This window comes from Schistocerca americana, chromosome 9, assembly GCF_021461395.2.
Source record: "Schistocerca americana isolate TAMUIC-IGC-003095 chromosome 9, iqSchAmer2.1, whole genome shotgun sequence".
NCBI classification, from domain to species: domain Eukaryota; kingdom Metazoa; phylum Arthropoda; class Insecta; order Orthoptera; family Acrididae; genus Schistocerca; species Schistocerca americana.
In genome coordinates this window covers 4,776,508-4,801,521 of record NC_060127.1, presented here as the reverse complement: position 1 = coordinate 4,801,521, position 25,014 = coordinate 4,776,508, and the positions used below count along the sequence as shown (strand labels likewise).

Sequence of the window (25,014 nt, the reverse complement as noted above, 5' to 3'; positions counted from 1 at the left end):
TCAGCTGGCCCACTATGGCTGGACTCAATAGTTTGTTACATGTCCTGTTTTACTGTGTGCTGACTTTGAAGTTGTAATCTCTCTCACTCTCTGTCTCTCTCTCTTTCTCTTTCTCTCTCTCTCTCTCTCTCTCTCTCTCTCTCTCTCTCTCTCTCTCTCTCTCTCTCTCCATCCTTTCCCACTCTTTTTTTTATTTCTGACTGATGCGACTCCCCCATTACTTTCTCTTCTCACCTCCATGTCTCTTTCTTCTCGCCTCTTCCTAGCCTCCTCGTTCTCTATTTCCTTCTTAGGGCCGTCCATTTCTCTTCCTTTCTCACTCACCTCCTCTTTCTCACTTCCCCATCCTATTTCTCTTGCACAACTCCATTTCTCTCTGTCTTTTTGTATTTCACATCCTCTTTTTCTCTCTTTCTTCCTCACTCTTCCACCTCATTCACCTCCACTTCTCTCTCTTTTTTGTCTCTCATACTTTCACCCCTGCTGCCCCTCACTCTTCCTTTTCACTTCCGCCGCCTCCTCACCCCTGTCTAACTTCCTCTTTGCTCCTGTCACTGCCCGGTTCTACTGCTGACTTGCTGCGCCTCTGCCCGCAGCCTGTGCGTGGCGGACCTGGTGTTCTGCGCGCTGGTGCTGCCGTTCAGCGCGTCGCGCTTCGTGTCGGGCACCTGGGTGCACGGCGACCAGCTCTGCCAGCTCTTCCCGCTGATGCGCTACGGCAACGTGGGCGTCTCGCTGCTCTCAATCGCCATGATCACCATCAACAGGTCAGTGGGTCAACTATGTTCCCCTCATCCACTACGACGACTTTTGCTGGCGTGGAAAATATGTCCTGCTTTTATTCATTTTTTGAGTCCTGTATTGCACTATTCACAAGGCTTTTCGTAACATGTCTGGATGGTATTGAATATACGAGTATTACGGCTAAGTTTCACCCTGCTCTGCCAAGCACTGTTTTTGGTTACATCTATACAATAATCTCAGGTACACAATCATCTCAGGGATACAATGATCTCAACTACTTGATAGTCTCAGAAATATGATGATCTCACATAGATAATATCAGGCAAGTAATGATCTCAAATAAACAATGATTTCAGGTAAATAAGTATCTGATGTAAATAAGTATGCCAGGTAAATAAGTATTCAGATAAATAAGTATTAAGGTAAATAAGTACCTCAGGTAAATAAGTATCCAGGTAAATAATGAAATCTTGTAAATAACGATCTTGGGTAAATAATAATATCGGGTAAATATTGATCTCAGATAAATAATGATCTCAGGTACATAATGATGGCACATAAGTAATAACAAGCACATAATCATCTGATGTTCATAGTGCTGAAAGATACATAGAGATAGCTGTACATAGTAATAGCAGAGACACAATACAGACAGCTACATAGTTGTAACAGGCATATAGTGATGGCAGGTACATACTGAGGAAAAGCAGATGACAATCTGACGTGAACAATAGCCGAAGACACGTAGGATGGTAGGTACATAAGGGTGGTAACTGCATAATGATCTGATGTACACAATGGACATAGATACATAGTGGAACGAGGTACATAGTGATGGCCCCTATATAATGACGGCAGGTAAGTAAAGACGGCAGGAGACACTGATCACAGGTGTGTAATACTTAATACTACCAGATATACAGGGTGCTCATTTGATCGTGAACGGGCCAAATATCTCACGAAATAAGCGTCAAGCGAAAAAACTACAAAGAACGAAACTTGTCTAGCTTGAAGGGGGAAACCAAATGGCGCTATGATTGGCCCCCTAGATGGCGCTGCCATAGGTCAAACGGATATCAACTGCGTTTTTTTAAATAGGAACCCTCATTTTTTATTATATATTGGTGTAGTACGTAAAGAAATATGAATGTTTTAGTTGGACCACTTTTTTCGCTTTGTGATAGATGGTGCTGCAATAGGCACAAACATATGGCTCACAATTTTAGACGAACAGTTGGTGACAGGTAGGTTTTTTAAATTAAAATAGAGAACGTAGGTACGTTTGAACAGTTTATTTCGGTTGTTCCAAAGTGATACATGTACCTTTGTGAACTCATTTCTCAGAACGCATGCTGTTACAGCGTTATTACCTGTAAATACCATATTAATGCAATAAATGCTCAGAATTATGTCCGTCAACGTCAATGAACTTGGCAATATGTGTAACGACATTCCTCTCAACTGCGATTAGTTCGCCTTCCGCAATGTTCACACATGCATTGACAATGCGCTGACGCACGTTGTCATGCGTTGTCAGTGGAGCACGATAGCAAATATCCTTCATCTTTCTCCCAGAGAAAGAAATCCGGGGGCGTCAGATCCGGTGAACGTGCGGGCCATGGTATGGTGCTTCGATGACCAATCCACCTGTCATGAAATATGCTATTTAATACCGCTTCAACCGCACGCGAGTTATGTGCCGGACATCCATCATGTTGAAAGTACATCGCCATTCTGTCATGCAGTGAAACATCTTGTAGGAACATCTGTGGAACATTACGTAGGAAATCAGCATACATTGCAGCATTTAGATTGCCATCGATAAAATGGGGGCCAATTATCCTTCCTTCCATAATGCCGCAACATACATTAACCCGCTAAGGTCGCTGATGTTCCACTTGTCGCAGCTATCGTGGATTTCCCGTTGCCCAATAGTGTATATTACGCCGGTATACCTTACCGCTGTTGGCGAATGACGGTTCGCCGCTAAATAGAACGCGTGCATAAAATCTGTCATCGTCCCGTAATTTCGCTTGTGCCCAGTGGCAGAACTGTACACGACGTTCAAAGTCGTCGCCATGCAATTCCTGGTGCATAGAAATATGGTACGGGTGCAATAGATGTTGATGTAGCATTCTCAAGACCGACGGTTTTAAGATTCCCGATTCTCGCGCAATTTGTCTGCTACTGATGTGCGGATTAGCCGCGACAGCAGCTAAAACGCCTACTTGGGCATCATCATTTGTTGCAGGTCGTGGTTGACGTTTCACATGTGGCTGAACACTTCCTGTTTGGTTAAATAACGTAACTACCCGGCGAACGGTCCGGACACTTGGATGATGTCGTCCAGAATACCGAGCAGCATACATAGCACACGCCCGTTGGGCATTTTGATCACAATAGCCATACATCAACACGACATCGACCTTTTACGCAATTGGCAAACGGTCCATTTTAACACGGGTAATGTAGCACGCACTGGCGGAATGTTACGTGATACCACGTACTTATACGTCTGTGACTATTACAGCGCCATGTATCAGAAAGCGAAAAAAGTGATCCAACTAAAACATTCATATTTCTTTACGTACTACACGAATATGTAATAAAAATGGGGGTTCCTGCTTAAAAAAAAAACGCAGTTGATATCCGTTTGACCTATGGCAACGCCATCTAGCGGGCCAACCATAGCGCCATCTGGTTTCCCCCTTCAAGCTAGACGAGTTCGGTTCTTTGTAGTTTTTTCGTTTGACGCTTATATCGTGAGATATTTGGCCCGGTCACTATCAATGGCATGTATGTAATCTTGTCACATACATAACAACGGCAGGTAGCTTATGATGGCAGGCAGGCAGGCAGAATCACAGTGGGAAGTGTGGACAGGTTGGTGACGACAGGTGCGGCGTGTTGCAGGTACATAATGATCGCGCACCACGGCTGGTACGGCCGCATCTACCGGCGCCACTGGATCGCCGCCATGATCGCCTTCTGCTGGCTCTTCAGCTACGGCATGCAGCTGCCCACGCTGCTCGGCGTCTGGGGTGAGTACCGCCCACCTGCCTGCCTACCTACCTAACCATGTCTTCATCTTTGGGTAGACTTTCACTGGACCCTTCTGCTCGTTCCATTTCCCCCATTAACTTTATTATGTTCAAACACTCAGTGTACACTGAAATTACAAAAACCATGAAGATGTTTGCTCTATCGCGTACACAAGGTATGGAAGGGCAGTGAATTGGCGGAGCTGTCCTTTGTGCTCAGGTGATTCGTGTGAAAACATTTGCAACGTGACTATGGCCGCACGATGGCAGTTAACAGACTTAGAACGCGGAATGGAAGCTACACGAATGCGACATTCCATTTCGAAAATCGTTAGGGAACTCAATATTCCGGAATTCACAGTGTCGCAGAATACCAAATTTCAAGCATTACCTCTCATCACGGATAAGGCAGTGGCCAACGGCCTTCACTTACAGACCGCGAGCAGCGGCGTTTGTGTAGAGTTGTCAGTGCTGGCAGACAATGCGTGAAATAACCGCATAAATCGATGTGCGAAGTACGACGAAAGTATTCGTTAGGACAGTGCGATGAAATCTGGCATTAATGGTCTGCGGCACCAGACGACCGACTCGAGTGCCTTTGCTAACAGCACGACATCGCCTGCAGCACATCTCCTGGGCTCGTGACCACATCAGTTGGACCACAGACGGCTGGAACACCGTGGCCTGGTCAGACGAATCGCGATTTCAGTTGGTAAGAGCTTATAGTAGGGTTAGATTGTGCCGCAGACCCCAAGAAGCCACGGACGCAAATTGTCAATAAGGCACTGTGCGAGCTGGTGGTGGCTCCGTAACGCTGTGAGCTGTGTTTACGTGAAATGCCGTGGGTCCTCTGGTCCAACTGAAGCGATCATTGACTGGAAATGGTTATGTTCGGCTACTTGGAGACCATTTGCAGCTATTCGAGGACCCCATGTTGCCACAAAACGATGGAAAATGTTCGGATGACAATGCACCAAATCGCCGGGCCACAAGTTTTCGCAACTGCTTTGAAGAACATTCTGGACAATTCGAGCGGATGATTTGGCCACCCATGTCGCCAGGCATGAATACATCGAACACTTGTCGGACGTAACTCAGACGTCGTTCCGTGCACAACATCCTATACTGCCGACACTTTCGCAGCTGTGAACGGCTGTAGAGGCAGCACAGTTCAGTATTTCTCCAGGGGACTTCCAGTCCGCCGGCCTAAGTGGCTGAGCGGTTTAGGCGCTTCAGACTGGAACCGCGCGACCGCTACGGTCGCAGGTTCGAATTCTGCCTCGGGCTTGGATGTGTGTGATGTCCTTAGGTTAGTTAGGTTTAAGTAGTTCTAAGTTCTAGGGGACTGATGACCTCAGACGTTAAGTCCCATAGTGCTCAGAGCTATTTGAACCATTTCGAACTTCCAGTCCACGTCACGTCGAGCTGCCGCGCTACAGCGGACTAGACGAGGTCCGGCACGATATGAAGAGGTATCCCGTGACTTTTATCGCTTCGCTGCATATCACTTCACCACCTGAGGCGTGGCTATAAAATAATGCCACTGACGCTGGCATAGAATAAGAACGCATATGGCAAAGAATCGTGATGCCTTCTCAGCCGGTTGTGGCACCTATGATGTCTCTAGACAGATCATTCCGGCCGTGGCCTCATTTTGTGTAAAAGCTGTTATTTTGTTTTGTCGGAAAAATGACAAGTGTAATAATACACCAACGAACTGTCGTGAAGTTTTAGATGAAACTTGGAAAAACTGCTACTGAAACCTACCTTTTACTAGAAGAAGCGTACGGCGAAGACAGTCTATGACGTATGCGAACAAGCGATTCTAACACGGCCAAGAAGACGTTGAAGATGACTCATGCCTGGGACGCCCTTCAACATCAAAAACTGAAAGTACCGAAAACGTAGGTAATGTGATTCGATCTGATCGTCGACTGAGTATGTAATCAATTACTGCAACTGTAGGTACTGACAAAAATCCGTAGACATGTCTTACATAATTAATTTGACATGAGAAAAGTTTGTGCACAACTGATGTCGAAAATTTTTAGGATCCAACAAACAAAAGCTCGTGAAAATTGTTCGTACTCTTTCAGTACCACTCAAAATGATCATAATTTTTTCCAAAGGATGAATTTCTTCTAAATAACACGTGACAAATCTTCGTTTTCCACATATGATCCAAAATCTATATCCCTATCCATGCATTGAAGGGGCCCAGCTTTACCGAGAGCGAAGTAACTTCGAATGAGCAAATCAAGACACAAAGCGATAATGATTGCTTTTTCATTATTCTTGGAACTGTGTATCTTCACTGGATTCTTGAAGTTCAAACCATTAATCAAAGTTATTACCTTGACGTGATTGCTCATATCCGTGTTAAAATAAGAAAACAAGATCTGAATTATGGAAGAACGGGCCGTGGGTGTGCATCAAGACGACGCACCGGCTCATACTGCGTTTTGTGTAAAGAGGTTTGTGAATGAGTACTGCATCTCAGCGTCAGACCACCTACTTTATTCGCCTGACCTATCGCCATGTGACTTATCTGTTTCCAAGATCAAACCTGCATTAAAAGTAAAAATATTTCGCTCCATTGAAGCAGTGAAGAAAAAGCAACGCGTATCTTTAAGGAGTTCACAGAATGGAAAATTCGCATGGAGCGTGGAGGGGTAGAGGAGGGGAGTATATTGAGGGTGCCAATGACTAAATATGTATGATTTCGAAATAAAATGTTTTGCTGCAATAGTCCCGCTATTTGACGTAGTACGTCAAATGTATGTTTGTCAGTACCTCATCAATTTACATCTGGCTATACTTAACGAAGAAATGTCTGCTGTTGAAACTACAATCGGAGCACGTAAGGACGATGAACCTCTCCCACTCGATATGTTAAAAAAAAAGAAATAACCCGTTATCAATCGGTAGGTTTAAAAAAGAATTAAACAGGCCTTTTATTCGCGGTACAGTACTGCCTTGGTTTTGCACACCTGTTTCTCTAGCAGCCGCCGGGATGTCTGTCCACATGGCGCACACGGTGGTAGGGTTGGCTGCCTGTGTCCCAGGCGAACACTTATCGCTGCTGGTTTCTGCGTTGACAATGAAGCAACCACAGACGCACGATTTCTTTGCTGTGTTTTGCTCGCTGCTTCGAAGCAAGCCTCCTGAACGCGCAGTCAGTCCCGTATCACGAAGTTTGGACCAGTGTGAGAGTGTGAAGCAGTGTTTCATCGATGAAGCAATGCCCTGTCACGTCGTTGCTATCTTCTAAACGTTTAGTTGTACTGCAGTTTTAAATGCTTTTGTTGAACAATTCATTTCAAGTCGGCCACATCTAGGAGTAATTCACTTAAGATGTACACATGTTACCCTATTTACCCCAAGCAACCTGTTCACGGCAGCCACCCTGAGTATGTTACATATTGTTGGAGAGAGAACGGATCCTTGAGGGATGCCAGCTGCCATCACCTTAGCTTTGCATCCTTCCAGTCAGTTTTAACCACCAGGCTTATCCCATGGGGATGACATGCTGTCGGTCTAACTAACATTCGGGAATATTCTCGTTGAATTTTTACTTCAAATGGTTCAAATGGCTCTTAGCACTATGGAACTTAACTTCTGAGGTCACCAGTCCCCTAGAACTTAGAACAACTAAAACCTAACTAAAGAGGATTAGAACCTGCGACCGTAGCGGTCACGTGGTTCCAGACAGTAGCGCCTAGAACCACTCGGCCACTCCGGCCGGCGAATTTTTACTTCCCCTGTAAGATTATGCCCCGTGTCATACAACTTTCGGACGTGAGTAACTATTACTGAAAATACCTGGGCTTAGTTCTAAGACCTGCGCTGCTGCATAGCATCTTCAAGAGTTTCATCTCCATCACTTTACCGCTGCTTTATTGGCAAAACATAAGTTTGCAGAAGTGAGTCTGCTAACGACGTAGCCGGCACGAATAAAACGTAATTGTGAGAACAGTCCCGTCACGATATGGTTATGCTGAGAGGGTCCAAGGTACAGCAGCGGAATATTGTAAAGGTGTCAGAAAAGTGTAGCTCGATTTGCTTTGTCCGCAAATGAAATCAAGCGAGGGAAGCCACAGACAGAATGTGCGACCAAATAAAACAAATGCTATTCCAGCGGTGTGCGCACAGTGCTTGCCTAATTGCGAGGGAAACAAAGTAACTCAGATTGATTACGCCGCGCCGGCGACTGCCAATGAAGCAGGCGGCCGTGTCCACCTTACTGATGATGCCCGCAGGGTCAATGACCACGCCGTGGCTGCAGCCTCTACTGCGTCTGAGGCGAAATACGCTGTTGACTGCAGAGGAGGTCCAGGGAAACTCAATAGACTGCGATGCCGGGATGATCGCCGTCCAGCATATGTCATTGTTTTCGGCTCTATCGTTTTTTGTCTTCAGTTTAACCTGACTTAAAACCGCTCAAACTAACTGGTTTCTGAAGTAGCCGATATTCGTTTTTTATTGCTATTATTTCGAGCAATAAACGCAGACAAAGATTGGAAAATTCTAGAGCAGATGAAGGAGTAGTAAATCTCGATTGATATGGTGGTAGAGTTTGTGGTATAAAACAGTCTCGGTGGCTGCAGTAAAGATGGCGAAGGGGAGGGAGGCGGGAGGGGAAGGTCACAAGCTGATGACTTCCCTGCAGTGTCACTTTTGGATGGTTTCAGTTTTTCACCCTGAAGCAGGCACAAACTGAGGGGTTCGGTTACAATCACAGGTTTATGGCAAGTCAATAAAATTCTGGGTATATTAGTCAGATTTAATTTCTCTTCCAAATAAGACTGTGGACTCTTCCTCCTTAAGTGACGCCGGAAGTGCGCTGTCCCTCCTCCTGCGTTTCATGTTTCATTCCTGCCGGAGTTCGTAAAACACTTGCAGACTAGGGATGCTGCCATTCTGCAACAGAGCCGATGTCCGAGGACCACGGCGGGAAAAACCGATGTACACCAGGTGGCGGCACTGGAAATACAGGCAAACCGTCTACTAGGCTACGTCACACTGCAACGAGAACATCATTGTCTCCCCAGTGCTGTACGTATCCTTACGTCATGTGTTTGTTGCTAGTTTCTACCTCTTAACGTTGGTATTAAAGTATCACTAATCACGTTTCCCATCTTATATAATACATAATATTTCAAAAGAATGGAAATTTTACGAATAAACAAAACTTTTAGAGCTGCTGTTGTGGGAAACTGCTATGCGGTTTTCTTAACACTGTTATTAGCAAAGTATTGGAGCAGATAGGTAAAAAGAATACACTGAAGGCTTCCGTGAGATCTGATGACGAGATAGAACAAGAAACAGGAATCGAAAGGAAAGAGATACGGGACATAATATCAGTATTATAATCAGAATTTAGAAGAACTTCGGACACCTTAAGATCAAATAAAACTGTAGGAATTGAAAACATTCCATCGGAATGTCTAAAATCATTGGAGAAAGTGGCAACAAAACGATTATTCAAGTTAATGTGTAGAATGTATGGGACTAGCTATATACCACCAGGTTTTCGGAAAAACATCATCCACGTAATTTCGAAGATTGCAAGGGCAGGTAAGTGAGAGAATTATCGCACAGTCAGCTTAACAGCTCATGCATCCAAGTTGCGGACGAGAAAAATATACAGACGAATGGAAAAGACAACTGAGGATCTGTTTCATAACAATAAGTTTGGGTTTAGGAAAGGTAAAGGTACCAGACAGGCAGTTCTGACGTTGCGGTTGGTAATGGAGGCAACTCTGAAGAAAAATCAACACACCTTCATGGCCTTGTCTGCCTGGTATGGGCGCTCGACAGTGTAAAATGGTGCAAGGTGTTCCAGATTCTGAGGAAAATACGGATAAGCTATAGGGTAAGACGGGTAATGTGCAATATGTACAAGAACACTAATTCTAAGGCCAAGAACGAAGTGCTCGGATTCAAAAGAGTGCGACAGAGGGATAATGTAGTCTTTCGCCCCTACTGTTCACTCTATACGTCAGACAAGGAATGATGGAAGTAAAAGAAATATTCGAGAGCGGGATTAAAATTCGGAGTGAAAGGATGTCAGTGGCAAGATTCGCTAACGAGATTTCGATCCTCAGTGAAAGTGAATAAGAATTACGGTATATGTTGAATGGAATGAGCAGTATAATGAGTGCAGAATATGTTCTGGTAGTAAAACGAAGAAAGGCGAAAGTAATGGGAAGTAGCAGAAATGAGAACAGCGAGACACTCAACATCAGGTTGGTGATTACGAAGTAGATGAAGTTAAGGAACTCTGTCACGTAGGGAGCAAAATATCGCATGATTGATGGAGCTAGTAGAACATGAAAAGCAGACAAGCACTGGCAAAAACGGCTTTCTTGGCCAAGAGAAACAAAGACAGACCTTGATTTGAGGAAGAAATTTCTAAGTATGTACGTTTGGAGCATAGCATTGGATGCTAGTGAAACGTCACTGTAAGAAAACAGGAAAAAAAGAGAGAATCGAAGCGTTTGAGACGTGGTGCTACAGAAGAATGTTATCAATTAGATGGACTGATAAGGTAAGGAATGCCGAGGTTCTCTGGAGACTAAACGACGAAAGGAAAATATATAGAAAACACTGACAAGGAGAAGGGACAGGACGGTAGGACGTGTGTTAACATTGTACAGCTGTAGAGGCCAAAAACTGTAGAGTACGAGAGAGGCTGGACTACATGCAGTAAATAATTCAGGCTATAAGTTGCAAGTGCTACTCTGAGATGAAGAGGATGGTACAGGAGAGAAATTCGTGGCGGGCCGCAGCAGACCAGTCTGAAGAGTGACGACTCAAAAAAAAAAAAAAAAAAAAAAAAAGGTTAAAAGTGAAAAAAACTCTTATAATAGAGATCTAACAAATACCGAAAAATGCCGATTGTTAAGAAGTAAAATACCGGCATCGGTGTTTCCTAACCCTAATTTAAAGAAAAGCACCTTCTTCGTGTTGCAATTTTAATGACGAGTAGTGTATTTCTTTATAGGATATTTTTGCGTAGTTTTGACCAATAGTGCCTCCTGGGAGAATATGAGACACGGAAAAAAATGGTTCCAAACACTGTGGTACTTAACATCTGAGGTTATCAGTCTCCTAGAACTTAGATCTACTTAAACCTAACTAACGTAAGGACATCACACACATCCATGCCTGAGGCAGGATTCGAACCTGCGACAGTAGCAGCAGCGCGGTTCCGGACTGAAACGCCTAGAGCCGCTCGGCCACAGCGCGAGACACAGAGCTGTGGACTCGACTGTCCTGAGGAATCCCTGTCTGGGCCGGCGCTCGGCTCCCCCCCCCCCCCCCCCCCCCCGGCAGCTGAGCTTCCAATAACAGCGGGCGCGAGACTCTGCCGGCAGCCGGAGCTCGGCTTCATAAGGAGGCGCCGGCCGCGATATGAAATCTCTGCCCGCCCTGCGCGATAAAAGACAAGGCGAGCGGGAAGCCTGGAGGGGGGGGGGGGGGAGGGAGGGAGGGAGGGGGGGAGGCGCGGAGCACGCGCGCCGCCTGGCCGCACCCGCGTCCTTATTGGTTCCAGTAAACAATGCACCGCAGCCGGCGTTCCGGACACGGCGCTGACCGACTTCTTCAGCAATCACTTCCCTCTGTCCCTTCCTACTCAGTTTCCCTTTTCTCATTTAATTCGTCAGATTAGCCGTAAGCTCAGTATCGAAACCAAGCGCTTCTACGACCGGGAGAAAATTGCACTGACGGATAAAAAAGACCCGCAACACCAACAAGAACTTGTGTGACATAAACGAAAGTCGGTAGACGTGTTTCTGTGTTTGAAAGATGAAGTCTATTCATAGTTCCAGTCAGTTGCCTAAGAGTGGCGCTAGAAGTGCCACTATGAGCACGCAAATCGTTTTGCTTTAAATACACGCCGTAATGGTCTTGAGTGTTTGTTACCTTTCAGATTGGATGAGGCGGCATAATGTTAGTCAAGAATGCCTGTAAGGCGACAAAATGCCATTATAAACACCTCATTGAGTTTGAAGGAGGTCGCGTAACTGCGCTACGAGAAACTGGATGTTCCTTCTGTAATGGGTTGACCGGAGCAGGTGACGTGGTCGGGGTTGTAGGGTGTGGCTGGGTAGAAGAAGGTGGCTGTTTTTAGCAATCTTCCTCTTTATTGTTGGTTCTCCCAATACATTTTCCGGTAGCTCAGCCCCACCGCTCGTGTCGTGGTGGAGACGCAGTCCGGGGAATGCGACGCCGGGATCGGTCGGCGGCTGTGCGGGCGGCAGGAGTTTAGTGGCAGGAGTTTAGTGACGACGCCGGGAGTCGCCGGTGCAGCAGCGGCAACGCCCTCTGCCGGCCAGTGCTCGGGGAAAGCATCACTGATGACGTCGACGTGACAGCGACCGAACGCCCAATCGGTCGAACCGAATGCCGACGTCCACCTCCGATGCTCTGAAATAGTGCAGACCCTGCTGAATCCGCCGGTTACGCAGTGGCGTGTTTATTAGAAGGTTCTCAATGAGTTGTCTAATGAAGCCGCGCCACACGCGGCTCGCGCCTGCTGATGTTGCGTTCTGGCTCTTATGGCTGCTGCACACTTACACACATACCGACGCTCATTGCAAAACTGTCTCACTTGCATAACACACTGGCCAGCCTTCGTCTGCCCGTCTGCTGTGAGCCTGGCGCATCGTGCACTGAAACACACTAAATCACAATTTCGCACCATATTTCCTAAAAATAACCCCTTGTCCTCTACACTTCTGCGATATTCCTGACGAATTGGCAGGAATGTAGCAACTACATGATTGCTGGCAGCGGTGGTCACAAGACGGCCACCCGGCACTACCGAGAGGAAATACCATCGTTTCAGCGTGTGGCTCTGGCACATCTAACTGCACCCGCAGCGGCAGTTACAGCAGCAGTTGGCTCTACAGGAATACAACCAACCTTTACAGATCGGTTACTACAAGGACAGCTCCGAGAGAGACGCCCTGTCGTGTGCACTCCACTGATCCCAAACCACAGTCATTTACGACTTCAGTGGTGTCAACCGAGAGCTCGTTGGAGGGAAGGGTGGAGGTCTGTTGCGTTTTCTGATAAAGCATGGCTCTACCTCGGTGCTGTGTGTTGATTAGGAGGAGGCCAGTTGAAAGCCAGCAGCCGACCTCTCTGCGTGCTAGACACACTGGACCTGCACTTCGAGTTAAGTTCTAGGGTGCGGTTTCGTATGACAGCAGGAGCATTCCGTCGTTATGCCCCCCCCCTCCCACCCCCCCACCACCTTCCCGTGACATCAAAGTTGTACGTCAGTCATCGATTCGAGCTCTTGTGCTGCCATTGCTGTTCAGCATTCCAGGGAGTCTCTTCCAACACGATATTTCTCGCCCACATATCGCTGTTGTAACTCAACACGCTCTACAGTTTCCTTGGCCTGCTCGATCATCAGATCTGTCTCCGTCATCGGACGACAACTCCAGCGTCATCCGCAAACAGCATTCATCGTTCCTGTACTGACCGACCAGGTGCCACAGGCGTGGAACTCCATCCCAAAAACTGACCGCAGACAGCTGTACAACACAAATCATGCACATTTACGAACTTAAATTTAGCATTCTGGTGGTTACGCCGGTTATTAATGTACCACCATTTCACATATGCAATAGCGTATCTCGCGCTTTCGTTAATATGTGATCTTGCAATGTTTATGACTTGCATTTGCTACCTAGACAAATGTATTCCCGGAAGATGTTTTTGTGTCAGGGACTTTCTGCTAACACTGCTACACAGATTCAGTAGTTTTAAAGTACGGCGTTACTGAGCCACCAAAAGTTGCTGTATTGTGTGACGATTTATCGCTAACGAGTGTCGTTCGAGCGGCCGTCTACAAGTCGCGGATGCTATTACAACAGGACAAAGGAAGAGTCCTTTGCGTCACGTACATAAGTATTGTGGACTGCAGAATTTGTCACTTACACTTGGCCGGCCGAAGTGGCCGTGCGGTTAAAGACGCTTCAGTCTGGAACCGCAAGACCGCTACGGTCGCAGGTTCGAATCCTGCCTCGGGCATGGATGTGTGTGATGTCCTTAGGTTAGTTAGGTTTAACTAGTTCTAAGTTCTAGGGGACTGATGACGACACATGTTGAGTCCCATAGTGCTCAGAGCCATTTGAACTTACACTTGCACCCATTTTCGTACACTTTCTTCTGTTCATTTGACAGCCGGTTGCACTCTTCAGCATACAGCCGTGTCAGACACTGAGGTGATAAAAGTCATGCGATGCCTCCTGACATCGGGTCGGACCTCCTTTTGCCCGATATGGTGCAGCCTCTGGGCGTCAGCATGAACTCAATGACGAAGCTGTTGCTGGTGCAGGATTCTCTGCACGAACTGACTTCTGGGTTATGTCGATGTGTGGCGACCTGGCTGTCCAAATCATTCGCTCTAATTGTCCAGAATGTTCTTGAAGCCAGTCACGAACAACTGTAGCCTGGGGACATGGCGCATTAGCATACCATGGTGTACCAATGTATGAAAAACTCTAATTTGGGTGCGACGAATTGATATTGTGGTGAACGGCATGTACCGAATGTGAGAATCGGACGTTCCACGCTACGAACGCATCTCTGTGTCTTACCGAACCAAAGATTTTGTTTTATGGACTCTTTGTCGAGGAAATAGAGGGATCGGAAGTGTGAGAGGAGGAGAGAGTTTGTATTGTTGTGAGACGCCACTACCGTATATAGTAAATGTTCAAATAGTTTTTTGCACTACATGAAATCCAATAACTAACATCAAGCGATTTAGAAAATATCGTTCTTGCGCAACACAGCTAGCTCCTTATTCTCATCAAGTAATGAGTGCTGTCGACAAGGGACCTCAGATTCATTCCACATTCCTAGATTTCCAGAAGGCTTTTGATGCCGTTCCTCACAAGCGACTATTAATCAAATTACGTGCATATGGAGTATCGTCTCAGTTGTGTGACTGGATTCGTGATTACCACTCAGAGAGGTCATACTTCGTAGTGATAGACGGTAAATCATCGAGTAGAATAGAAGTCATATCTGGCTTTCCGTAAGATAGTGTCATAGGCCCTCTGCAGTTCCTGATTTACACAAATGATCTAGGTGATAATCTGAGCAGCCCCCTTAGATTGCTTGCAGATGACGCTGTAATTTACCGTCTAGTAAAATCATCAGACGATCAATTCCAATTACAAAATGATCTAGAGAGAATTTCTGTATGGTGCGAAAAGTGGCAATTGGCATTAAACAAAGAAAAGTACGAGGTCATCCATATGGGTACTGAAAGAAATCCGATAAATTTTGGGTATACAATAAAACGCACAAATCTAAGGGCTGTCAATTCGACTAAATACCTAGGAATTACAATTACGAGCAACTAATACTGTGCGGAAAGTGAAATAAACACTGCACTTTGTTGGCAGAACACTTAGAAGATGCGAAAAACCCACTAAAGACACCGTCTAGATTACACTTGTCCGTCCTCTGCTGGAATATTGGTGCGCGGTGTGGGATCCTTACCAGGAAGGATTGACGGAGGACATCGAAAAAGTGCAAAGAAGGGCAGCTCATTTCGTGTTATCGCACAATAGGGGTGAGAGTGTCACTGATAGGATACGCGAGTTGAGGTGGCAGTCACTGAAACACGGCGGTTTTCTTTGCGGCGAGATGTGTTTACGAAATTTCAATCACCAACTCTCTCTTCCGAATGCGAAAATATTTTGTTGACACCCACCTACGTGGACAAATCAGAGCTCGAACGGAAAGATTTAGGTGTTCCTTTTTCCCACGCGCCATTCGAGAGTGGAATGGTAGAGATGTAGTATGAAAATGGTTCGATGAACCCTCTGCCAGGCACTTAAGTGTGAATTGCAGAGTAACCATGTAGATGTAGATGTATTAAAGGTGTGTATGTCTCCATATTTCAATTAGTTAATTATCAAGGTACAGATATTACGAGACGTAGATCGCTCGGAGGTGAAGTTTGAAACGATAGTGGGAACCTGCATTTTCCACGGTCAGAATTCGTCGAGAGAATATCTTGGAATTAATAAACTTTAATTTGCTAAATTGTTGGACCTATCATCCAGACTCATCAAACAACATAGCACACAGTTGTGCCGAAGCATTTGCGTAGCGAGTAAAGATTTTAGAGATTTCTAGTGGTGTAGATAACGACGAGGAATTTCCGCGAGATCGCCGCTGCGAAATACATCTCTTGCTCTCCTGTGGTATTTAAGACGAAATATTTATATTTTGCAGGTTTTCAGGAGATTAGAGATAAAAGGAAATAAGGAACTAAGCTAAACCAACTAAAACCAACGGTCGGCCGGAGTGGCTGAGCGGTTCTAGGCGCTACAGTCTGGAACCGCGCACCCGCGACGGTCGCAGGTTCGAATCCTGCCTCGGGCATAGATATGTGTGATGTCCTTAGTTTAATTAGGTTTAAATAGTTCCAAGTTCTAGGGGAGTGATGAACTCAGAAGTTAAGTCCCATAGTGCTCAGAGCCATTTGAACCATTTTGAACTAAAACCAATAACTAAACCAATAATTAAAATAAAAGCACATATAAAGAATATAACAAACTAATGATAATATATTAAAATACATAAAAGTTCCATCGTTGTTTGGGAACAGGAAATGCATGAATGGCTACAAATGGACTCCAAGTAGCCGACCACAACCATTTGCAGCTAATGATCGCTACAGTTGGACCAGAGGTCCGAGTCCATTCCTATAATCACAGCCAACAGCATTACGGAGCCACCGCCAGCTCGCCCAGTGCCTTGTTGACAAGTCGGCTCCACGGCTTCGTGGGGTCTCCGCCACACTCCAACCCTGGCATCAGCTCTCAACAACTGAAATCGTGTCTCATCTGACCAGGCCACGGTCTTATAGTCCACACAATACGGTCACGAGCCCTGGAGAGTCTGTGCAGGCGATGTCGTGCTTTCAGCCGTCGTCTGCTGCCATAGCCCACTGGCGCCAAACTTCGCCGCACTGTCGTAACGGGTACTTTCGTCGTAGGCCCCAACGTCCCACAACGATCTGTGTGATCATTTCACACAGTGTTGCTTGTCTGTTAGCACGCTGTCCGTGGTGAGAGATAATGCCTGCAATGTCGTATTCTTGGCACAGTCTTGACGCTGTGAATATCGGCATATTGTAGTCGCAAACGAATTCCGAAGCGTAATGATGGCTCCAACTACCATTGAACGTGCAAAGTCAGTTAATTCCCGTCGAGGGGCCGCAATCACTTGGGTTTGGCACCAACCACCTGAGTACAGATGACACCTCCACCAATGCACTGCCCTTCTATACCTTGTGTACGCGAAACTACTACGGTATATCTGCACATGGCTATCCCATGACTCATCACCTCAGTTTCTAGCGACTAACCTGTCTTAATGAGTTGTGCTGGAAATACCATTTACTTTAGTGATTTCCATATCATTCTCCGTTTCACGTTGCCAAATGACTTTCCACAATGGATGAAAACACCGGGTGACCAAAAAGTCATTATAAATTTGAAAACTGAGTAAATCACGGAATAAGGTAGTCAGATAGGTACAAATTGACACACATGCTTGGAATGACATGGGGTTTTATTAGAACTAAAAAAATACAAACGTTCAAAAAATGTCCGACAGATGGCGCTTCATCTGATCAGAATAGCAATAATTAGCATAACAAAGTAAGACAAAGCAAAGATGATGTTCTTTACAGGAAATGCTCAATATGTCCACCATCATTCGTCAACAATAGCTGTAGTCGAGGAATAATGTTGTGAACAGCACTGTAAAGCATGTCCGGAGTTATGGTGAGGCATTGGCGTCGGATGTTGTCTTTCAGCATCCCTAGAGATGTCGGTCGATCACGATACACTTGCGACTTCAGGTAACCCAAAAGCCAATAATCGCACGTACTGAGGTCTGGGGACCTGGGAGGCCAAGCATGACGAAAGTGGCGGCTGAGCACACGATCATCACCAAACCACGTGCGCAAGAGACCTTTCACGCGTCTAGCGATATGGGGTGGAGAGCTACCCTGCATAAACATCGTTCGTACGGCCAGGCTGGGAATGATGCGCAGTCACTGACGTTTTGCTGCCCAGCGCCATCTGTCGGACCTTTTGTGAACCTCGTTTTTTTTGTTTTTTTTTTTTTCTATTAAAACCCTATGTCATTCCAAGCATGTGCGTCAATTTTTACCTCTCTATCTACAAATTTATACTGACTTTTTGATGACCATGTCTATTACATTCCTAATCTATCTTCTTCCCTCAGGTGCTTGTGCTAAAGTCATGAAAAGACAACCAGACCGTGATCTACCTCCTGTACAACCATCCTAACATAGAGAGTGAGAATTATTGAACTATATGAAATGAAATCGTCATAACTTCTGAACGGTTGTGTTAGGACGTTCAAACTGCACGGTTGGCCGCGGGGCATGATGGGGATTAGTATGCCTATGCATGGTTTGGTTTAGCGACGAAGCCCACTTTCATTTGGATGGGTTCGTCAATAAGGAAGACTCGCGCATTTGGGGGACTGAGAATCCGCATTTCGCGATCGAGAAGTCTCTTCATCCCTAGCGGATGAGTGTGTGGTGTCACGGAATAATCGGTGTGACACTGCTTGACGACACGAGGACTACCGAACGGTACTTGAAGGTTTTGGAGGGTGATTTCATCCCCATTATCCAAAGTGACCCTAATTTAGACAAGATGTGGTTCATACAAGGCGGAGCTCGACCCCATCGAAGCAGGAGAGTGTTTGAGATCGTGGAGGAACACTTTGGGAGCAGATTCTGGCTCTGTGGTACGCAGAGGCCACTGGCAGCGGCCTCGATTGGCCTCCATACTCTCCAGATGTGAACGTGTGCGACTCCTTTTTGTGTGGCTGTGTTAAAGACAAGGTGTACAGCAATAACCCCAAAACCATTGCTGAGCCGGTAACAGCCATTCAGGAGATCATCGACAGCGTCGATGTTCCTAAACTTCAGCGGGTCATGCAGAATTTCGATATTCGCCTGCGCCACATCATCGCCAGTCATGGCAGGCATATCGAACACGTCATAACCCAAATCCGAATATCTGTAGTGACACAGTAATATCAGAAAATTGAGTCCGCCTTGATGCAAAACACGTTGTTATTCGTTTATTTCTTTTTCTCCCAAACTAGTTTCGGCGACAAATATTACCATCATCGAAAAATGGCTCTGAGCACTATGGGACTTAACTTCTGAGGTCATCAGTCCCCTAAAACTTAGAACTATTTAAACCTAACTAACCTAAGGACATCACACACACATCCATGCCCGAGGCAGGATTGGAACCTGCGACCGTAGCAGTCGCGCGGTTCCAGACTGAAGCGCCTAGAACCACTCGGCCGCCGCGGCCGGCTCACCATCATCAGTGTTTTTTTTTTTTTTTTTTTAAATCTAGAACATGCAGAAAATAGCATGGTTATACAAACAGAGTAGCACGCTATTACATTTTTACTATTCGTTTTAAATATAGTTTTGTATGGAGACCTTTATACGACCTTATTTATTGTATGTTACAGCATGGTTCAAATGGCTCTGAGCACTATGGGACTCAACTGCTGAGGTCATAAGTCCCCTAGAACTTAGAACTACTTAAACCTAATTAACCTAAGGACAACACATACATCCATGCCCGAGGCAGGATTCGAACCTGCGACCGTAGCGGTCGCGCGGTTCCAGACTGTAGCGCCAGAACCGCTCGGCCACCAGCGGCCGGCTGTTACAGCATGTTTTAATCAATTATTGTCGCTGTCTGCGATATATTTTCTGTGGGCTTTTTGTTTCTGTTGCCGTTTTCTACTTAGCGAACATCATTTCATCTGCAACCATGTGAACAGAAACGGCAACAGAAACAAAAAGCGCACAGAAAATATGTCGCAGACAACGACAATAATTGCTTAAAACATGCTGTAACATACAATGTAAAGTAAAAATGTAATAACGTGCTAGTATATTTGTATAGCCATGCTATTTTCTGGATGTTTTAGATTATAAAAAGCCGGCCGAAGTGGCCGTGCGGTTAAAGGCGCTACAGTCTGGAACCGCAAGACCGCTACGGTCGCAGGTTCGAATCCTGCCTCGGGCATGGATGTTTGTGATGTCCTTAGGTTAGTTAGGTTTAACTAGTTCTAAGTTCTAGGGGACTAATGACCTCAGCAGTTGAGTCCCATAGTGCTCAGAGCCATTTTTGAACCATTAGATTATAAAAATCCCTCTGATGATGGTGATATTTGTCGCCGAAACTAGTTTGGGAGAATAAAGAAATAAACGGATAACAAGGTGTTTTGCATCAAGGCGGACTCAATTTTCTGATATTACTGTTTTTCTATACAAACACGGACCAAATGGAAGAGTTCCAAGATAAAATCATTGTTATCTTTAGTGACGTTTACGTGTTGAATAAAGTGGGTCCACGCCGTAGATTGTAACTAATTTACGTTTTTTTTTGTCACGTAGTGCAGTAACTGTCACCGTGCAAGCGCCTCCACCGCAGTGCTGACGCTAATCGCCCACGTGGCGCTGTTTGTTGTTGTTCCCCGACAGGCCGCTTCGGCTACGACGCGCTGCTGGGCTCCTGCTCCATCCTGGAGGACTCGTGGGGCCGCTCCTCCAAGACGGCGCTCTTCGTGCTGGGCTTCCTCGTGCCCTGCGTCGTCATCGTCGCCTGCTACGCGCGCATCTTCTGGGTCGTCCACGAGTGAGTACGCCTGTCCACCATACCGAGCACCACCCCTCCTTATTTCTCATTCTCTACACAGAGCGGCCTCCGAACCGCCACAACAGCCTAGTTACGGAAATGAGATTATGATGTTGCAAAGTAAAAACTGGGTTATACACTCTGCATGGTTTAAAGCTCTCAGAGGCGTACTCGGAAGTGAACCGGCAGACCAGGTGGCCAGAGAGTAAATCTTCTCGAAATAAACTTCTGTAGCTGCTTCCAGGAAGCACCAGCACATTCCAGCCACCTGCTTTTAGCAGGAGCACGAAATTGCCGGTGGGAGTGTGCGAATGCCTGAAAAACCCGGTGTGTACCACAATTTTCATTAAATTTTTCGTAAGCTGTTTCAGCCAGCGTAGGCCGCCCTCAGGTCGAAAGCAGTTGGCCATGTCTCGCACTCTCAGTGAGCTAGAAGCGGACTCAGTCGTGTATACAGACAGTAGACAGTGTGTCTGTATGAGGAACCGTCAGTCTCGACGATTGCTGCCTGTTATCGACCTCGACCTTGGCAAGATACCAGCCACGGGAATCACAGGATTTTCGACAATGTTTCAAACACGAAGTCAGGCAACAAATGACACAGGAAATATTTGATTCGAGCGATATAATCACATCTTAACAATTTTCTGATTTTTTCCTTTAGTGCTACGTTAAAATCTTGCTTTTTGCCAAATTTCATGAACCGATGTAAACGGGAAGTATCCTATAGGTTTTAAAGAGAATCGCCCTTATACTGCATTCATTTAGAAATTTAACTTTTTTTTTCACAACCGTGAGACCATAGACATAAATTTCAACTTGATGCGTCTACCTGTTCCTAAGAAACCTGCGTCGCAACATACCGTCTGACAGACAATCGAATAACAAATCACAAAAATATTTTTCATGTATCATAATTACAAATTAACAGTTTTATGATTTTCTTTCTTTATTTCTACTATTAAACCTGGCTTCTTCCCTAATTTCATGAATCTAAGCCAAAAGGAATAATACTGTTTCCTTTCCTAGTACAAATGAAGAGGTCTCTACAGTTCACACACGTTTCGCCAGAACAAGGAAAAAGAGACCATCTCGAAAAAATAACAAAAAATATCGTTAATAGTGAGTTTCTCTTTTCCAGTAATGAATCTCTGACTTTTCGTTGATAAAATAGCAGTAATGTATTTCTAATAAATATGTGCTTCTTTTATAAATGTTTAGAATGACCTTTTTTCACAAAATGTTTATCACCTACTAAACGACATTGCACTTGTTCGAACAGTCCACGGGTGTACTGCTGGTCCATAGTGTCCAGCGGGCACAATATTTCGGCGATCAGACATGTCGCCATCGTCAGGTGCGCTGAAGAACTGAGCTCCTGAGGGCGGGCGGCCGTCTCAAATCCGCTCCCCTCGCAAGGCGTTCTCTCCGCGGTCCGCACCCACGCGTCAGCGGTCGGTGAGAGGCTGGCGACGGCGTATGTGGTGGCGTCGGTGTAACTGTCTCGTCCGCCCTAGTCGCGCGTTCGTTTCCTTTGCTGAGCGTCTTTTTAATTAGACTCAGTCCTGGTTCCCAATGCTCTGCTGAGGTTGTAGCCGCAATCTCGGTTGATGAGCCGTCCATGGTACGAATTTCGATAGCCTCTATAAAGACGTTGTACCAGAATTTAGATACCTGTGTGTTGGTATACCGTTTCGTGATTTTTGGACAAACAGTGCTCTGCGACTGCCGACTTGTTGGGTTGCCCAAGTCGAGTGTGCCTCTGATGATAGAGATTGTATAATTCATAGTTGAATCTCCTTGAGAGACCTTTTTCTTTCACAGGGCCAAGAGCTTTAAAAACAGTAAAGAAATATATATTTAAAAAAATAAACCCTGTTTGTAAAACTTTTCAGTGTCGCCCCTGTGTCCTAGTAACGGTGTAATGGACAACAGTATCATATCTCTCTCATAACCCATGTCTGGATCTGCTGCAGGTCAGAGAACCGGATGCGGTCGCACCAGTCGGCGGCGCAGGCTCCCACCCCCGGGGGCGGCGGCAAGGGGCTGACGCCTGGGGGCGGCGCCGGGGGGGGCGTCGGCGGCGGGCAGCAGCAGCAGCGGCACGCGGCCAGGGACGTGCGCGCGCGCCGCAACGAGTGGCGCATCACCAAGATGGTGCTGGCCATCTTCCTGTCCTTCGTGGTGTGCTACCTGCCCATCACCATCGTCAAGGTCGCCGACCACCGCGTGCGACACCCGGGTGAGGGCGGCCGCCCGCTGCACTCCTAAAGTCACAGTGTACCCCATCTGACGAAAAGCGTCTGGACAGCCGTTAGTGGGCAGCATTCGAGGTGGTGGCGTCATTTGGTCTGCTGGGGACACTCTCAGTCAGGTGTCTAAACCAGCAATATCAAAAAATTGAGTTCACCTTGATGCAAAACACCTTGTTATTCGTTTATTTCTTTATTCTCCCAAACTAGTTTCGGCGACAAATATCACCATCATCAGTGGGTTTTTTTTTAAAATCTAAAACATGCAGAAAATAGCATGGTTATACAAACAAAGTAGCACATTATTACAGTTTTACTATTCGATTTTTCGAATATAGTTTTCTATGGATACTTTTATACTACCTTATTTATTCTATGTTACAGCTTTTTTTAAGCAATTATTGCCGCTGTCTCCGACATATTTTCTGTGCGGTTTTTTTCTGTTGCCGTTTTTTACTTAGCGAACATCATGTCATCTGCAACCACGTGAGTGGCTGTTAGTAAACAAAATACTGAAAGGTGAACTTCGTATGTCAGCAATATATACTTGGAGTTGCGGTAGTGCTGTGGAAACCGCTGGTTCCAGATGACATGATGTTCGTTGAGTAAAAACCGGCAACAAAAAATGGTTCAAATGGCTCTGAGCACTATGGCACTTAACAGCTGTGGTCATCAGTCCCCTAGAACTTAGAACTACTTAAACCTAACTAACCTAAGGACATCACACACATCCATGCCCGAGGCAGGATTCGAACCTGCGACCGTAGCAGTCGCGCGGTTCCGGACTGCACGCCTAGAACCGTGAGACCACCGCGGCCGGCAAACGGCAACAGAAAAGAAGCGCACAGAAAATATGTGGCAGACAGCGACAACCATTGCTTAAAACATGCTGCAACATACAATAAATAAGGTAGTATAAAAGTATCCATAGAAAACTATATTCTAAAGAACGAATAGTAAAAATGTGCTACTGTGTTTGTGTAACCATACCATTTTCTACATGTTTTTGATTTAAAAAACCCACTGATGATGGTGATATTTGTCGCCGAAACTAGTTTGGGACAATAAAGAAATAAACGAATAACAAGGTGTTTTGCATCAAGGTGAACTCAATTTTTTGATATAACTGTTTTTCTATGCAAATACGGACCAAATGGAAGAGTTCCAAGATAAAATCAGGTGTCTAAATGTTAGCAGAGGTATAGCAGCCCATTCTTCTTCGAGAACTGAAACCAGATTAGGCAGCAGACGTTCTGGAGCCGAGTCGACGTTCCAACTCGTCCCCTAGGTGCTCCATTGGATTCAGGTCAGGACACAGTGGGCAACAACTTTCCTGAAACCGACTTGCCTGCTCAGACCATTGTCTCACAGATGGTACTTTATGGCACGGTGCATTGTCATGCTGGTACAAATAATTACCGTCTCTGAACTGTTCCTCCCCCTGAATCCTCCCTCCCTGTACGCAGTCACAATGCTGTAACATGTGTTCACCTCCTTCCGCAGTGATTAATGAAATTAGGATGCAGAATACAATGGAAACCACTGCATTGAAGACACAAGACATGTGGCCTCTAAGTGAAAGGTGTCATGATGATCTCTCCATCAGGAAAAGATTCTGGACCAGTCCCTCAGATTGATCTCCTGGAGGGGACTACCAAGGGGGAAGTGACCGTGAGGAAAGGACAATGACGAATGAAAGGATAACGTTCTACAAATCGGGAGGGGGGAGGGGCGTGGAATGTCGGAAGTTTGAATGTAGCAGGAAAGCTGAAAATCTGAAAAACAAAATGCAAAGGCTCAGTCTAGATATAGTGGGGGCCAGTGAGGAGAATAGGGAAGCAAACAAGAATTTCTGGTCAGACGCGTTTAGGATAATATCAACAGCAGCAGAAAACTGCGTAAAGTGAGTAGGATTCGTTATGAATAGGAAGGTAGGAGAGAGAGTCAGCTACTGTGAACAGTTCAGTGTCAGGAGCTGCTCTCCTCCACCAACGCCGGCAACGATAGTTCAGGTATACATGCCGACGTCGTAAGCAGAAGATGATGACATACAGAAAGTATATCCTCACATATTGAAACAGTAATTCCGTACCTAAAGGGAGATGACAATCTAATACTTAGGGGAAAGAGGTATACTTCTGAAAGGCCAGCAGACACAGAAAGATTATAGTTAGATTGCATCATGGTCAGCCAGAAATTCCGAAATCAGATAGTGGATTGTAA

The 25,014-nt window shown here is 45.7% G+C and overlaps 1 protein-coding gene across 1 annotated transcript in view; it reads left to right on the top strand.

Annotated features, from left to right (window-relative positions):
* The window catches only part of LOC124551153 (G-protein coupled receptor moody-like), a 171,587-nt gene that overhangs the window by 107,009 nt on the left and 39,564 nt on the right, over positions 1-25,014 (top strand). Inside the window, exons 3-6 of the mRNA XM_047126118.1 lie at positions 597-767; positions 3,658-3,785; positions 20,386-20,539; positions 22,516-22,781. Coding sequence (XP_046982074.1) covers positions 597-767; positions 3,658-3,785; positions 20,386-20,539; positions 22,516-22,781 — 719 coding nt within the window. The remainder of the gene's footprint in view (positions 1-596; positions 768-3,657; positions 3,786-20,385; positions 20,540-22,515; positions 22,782-25,014) is intronic.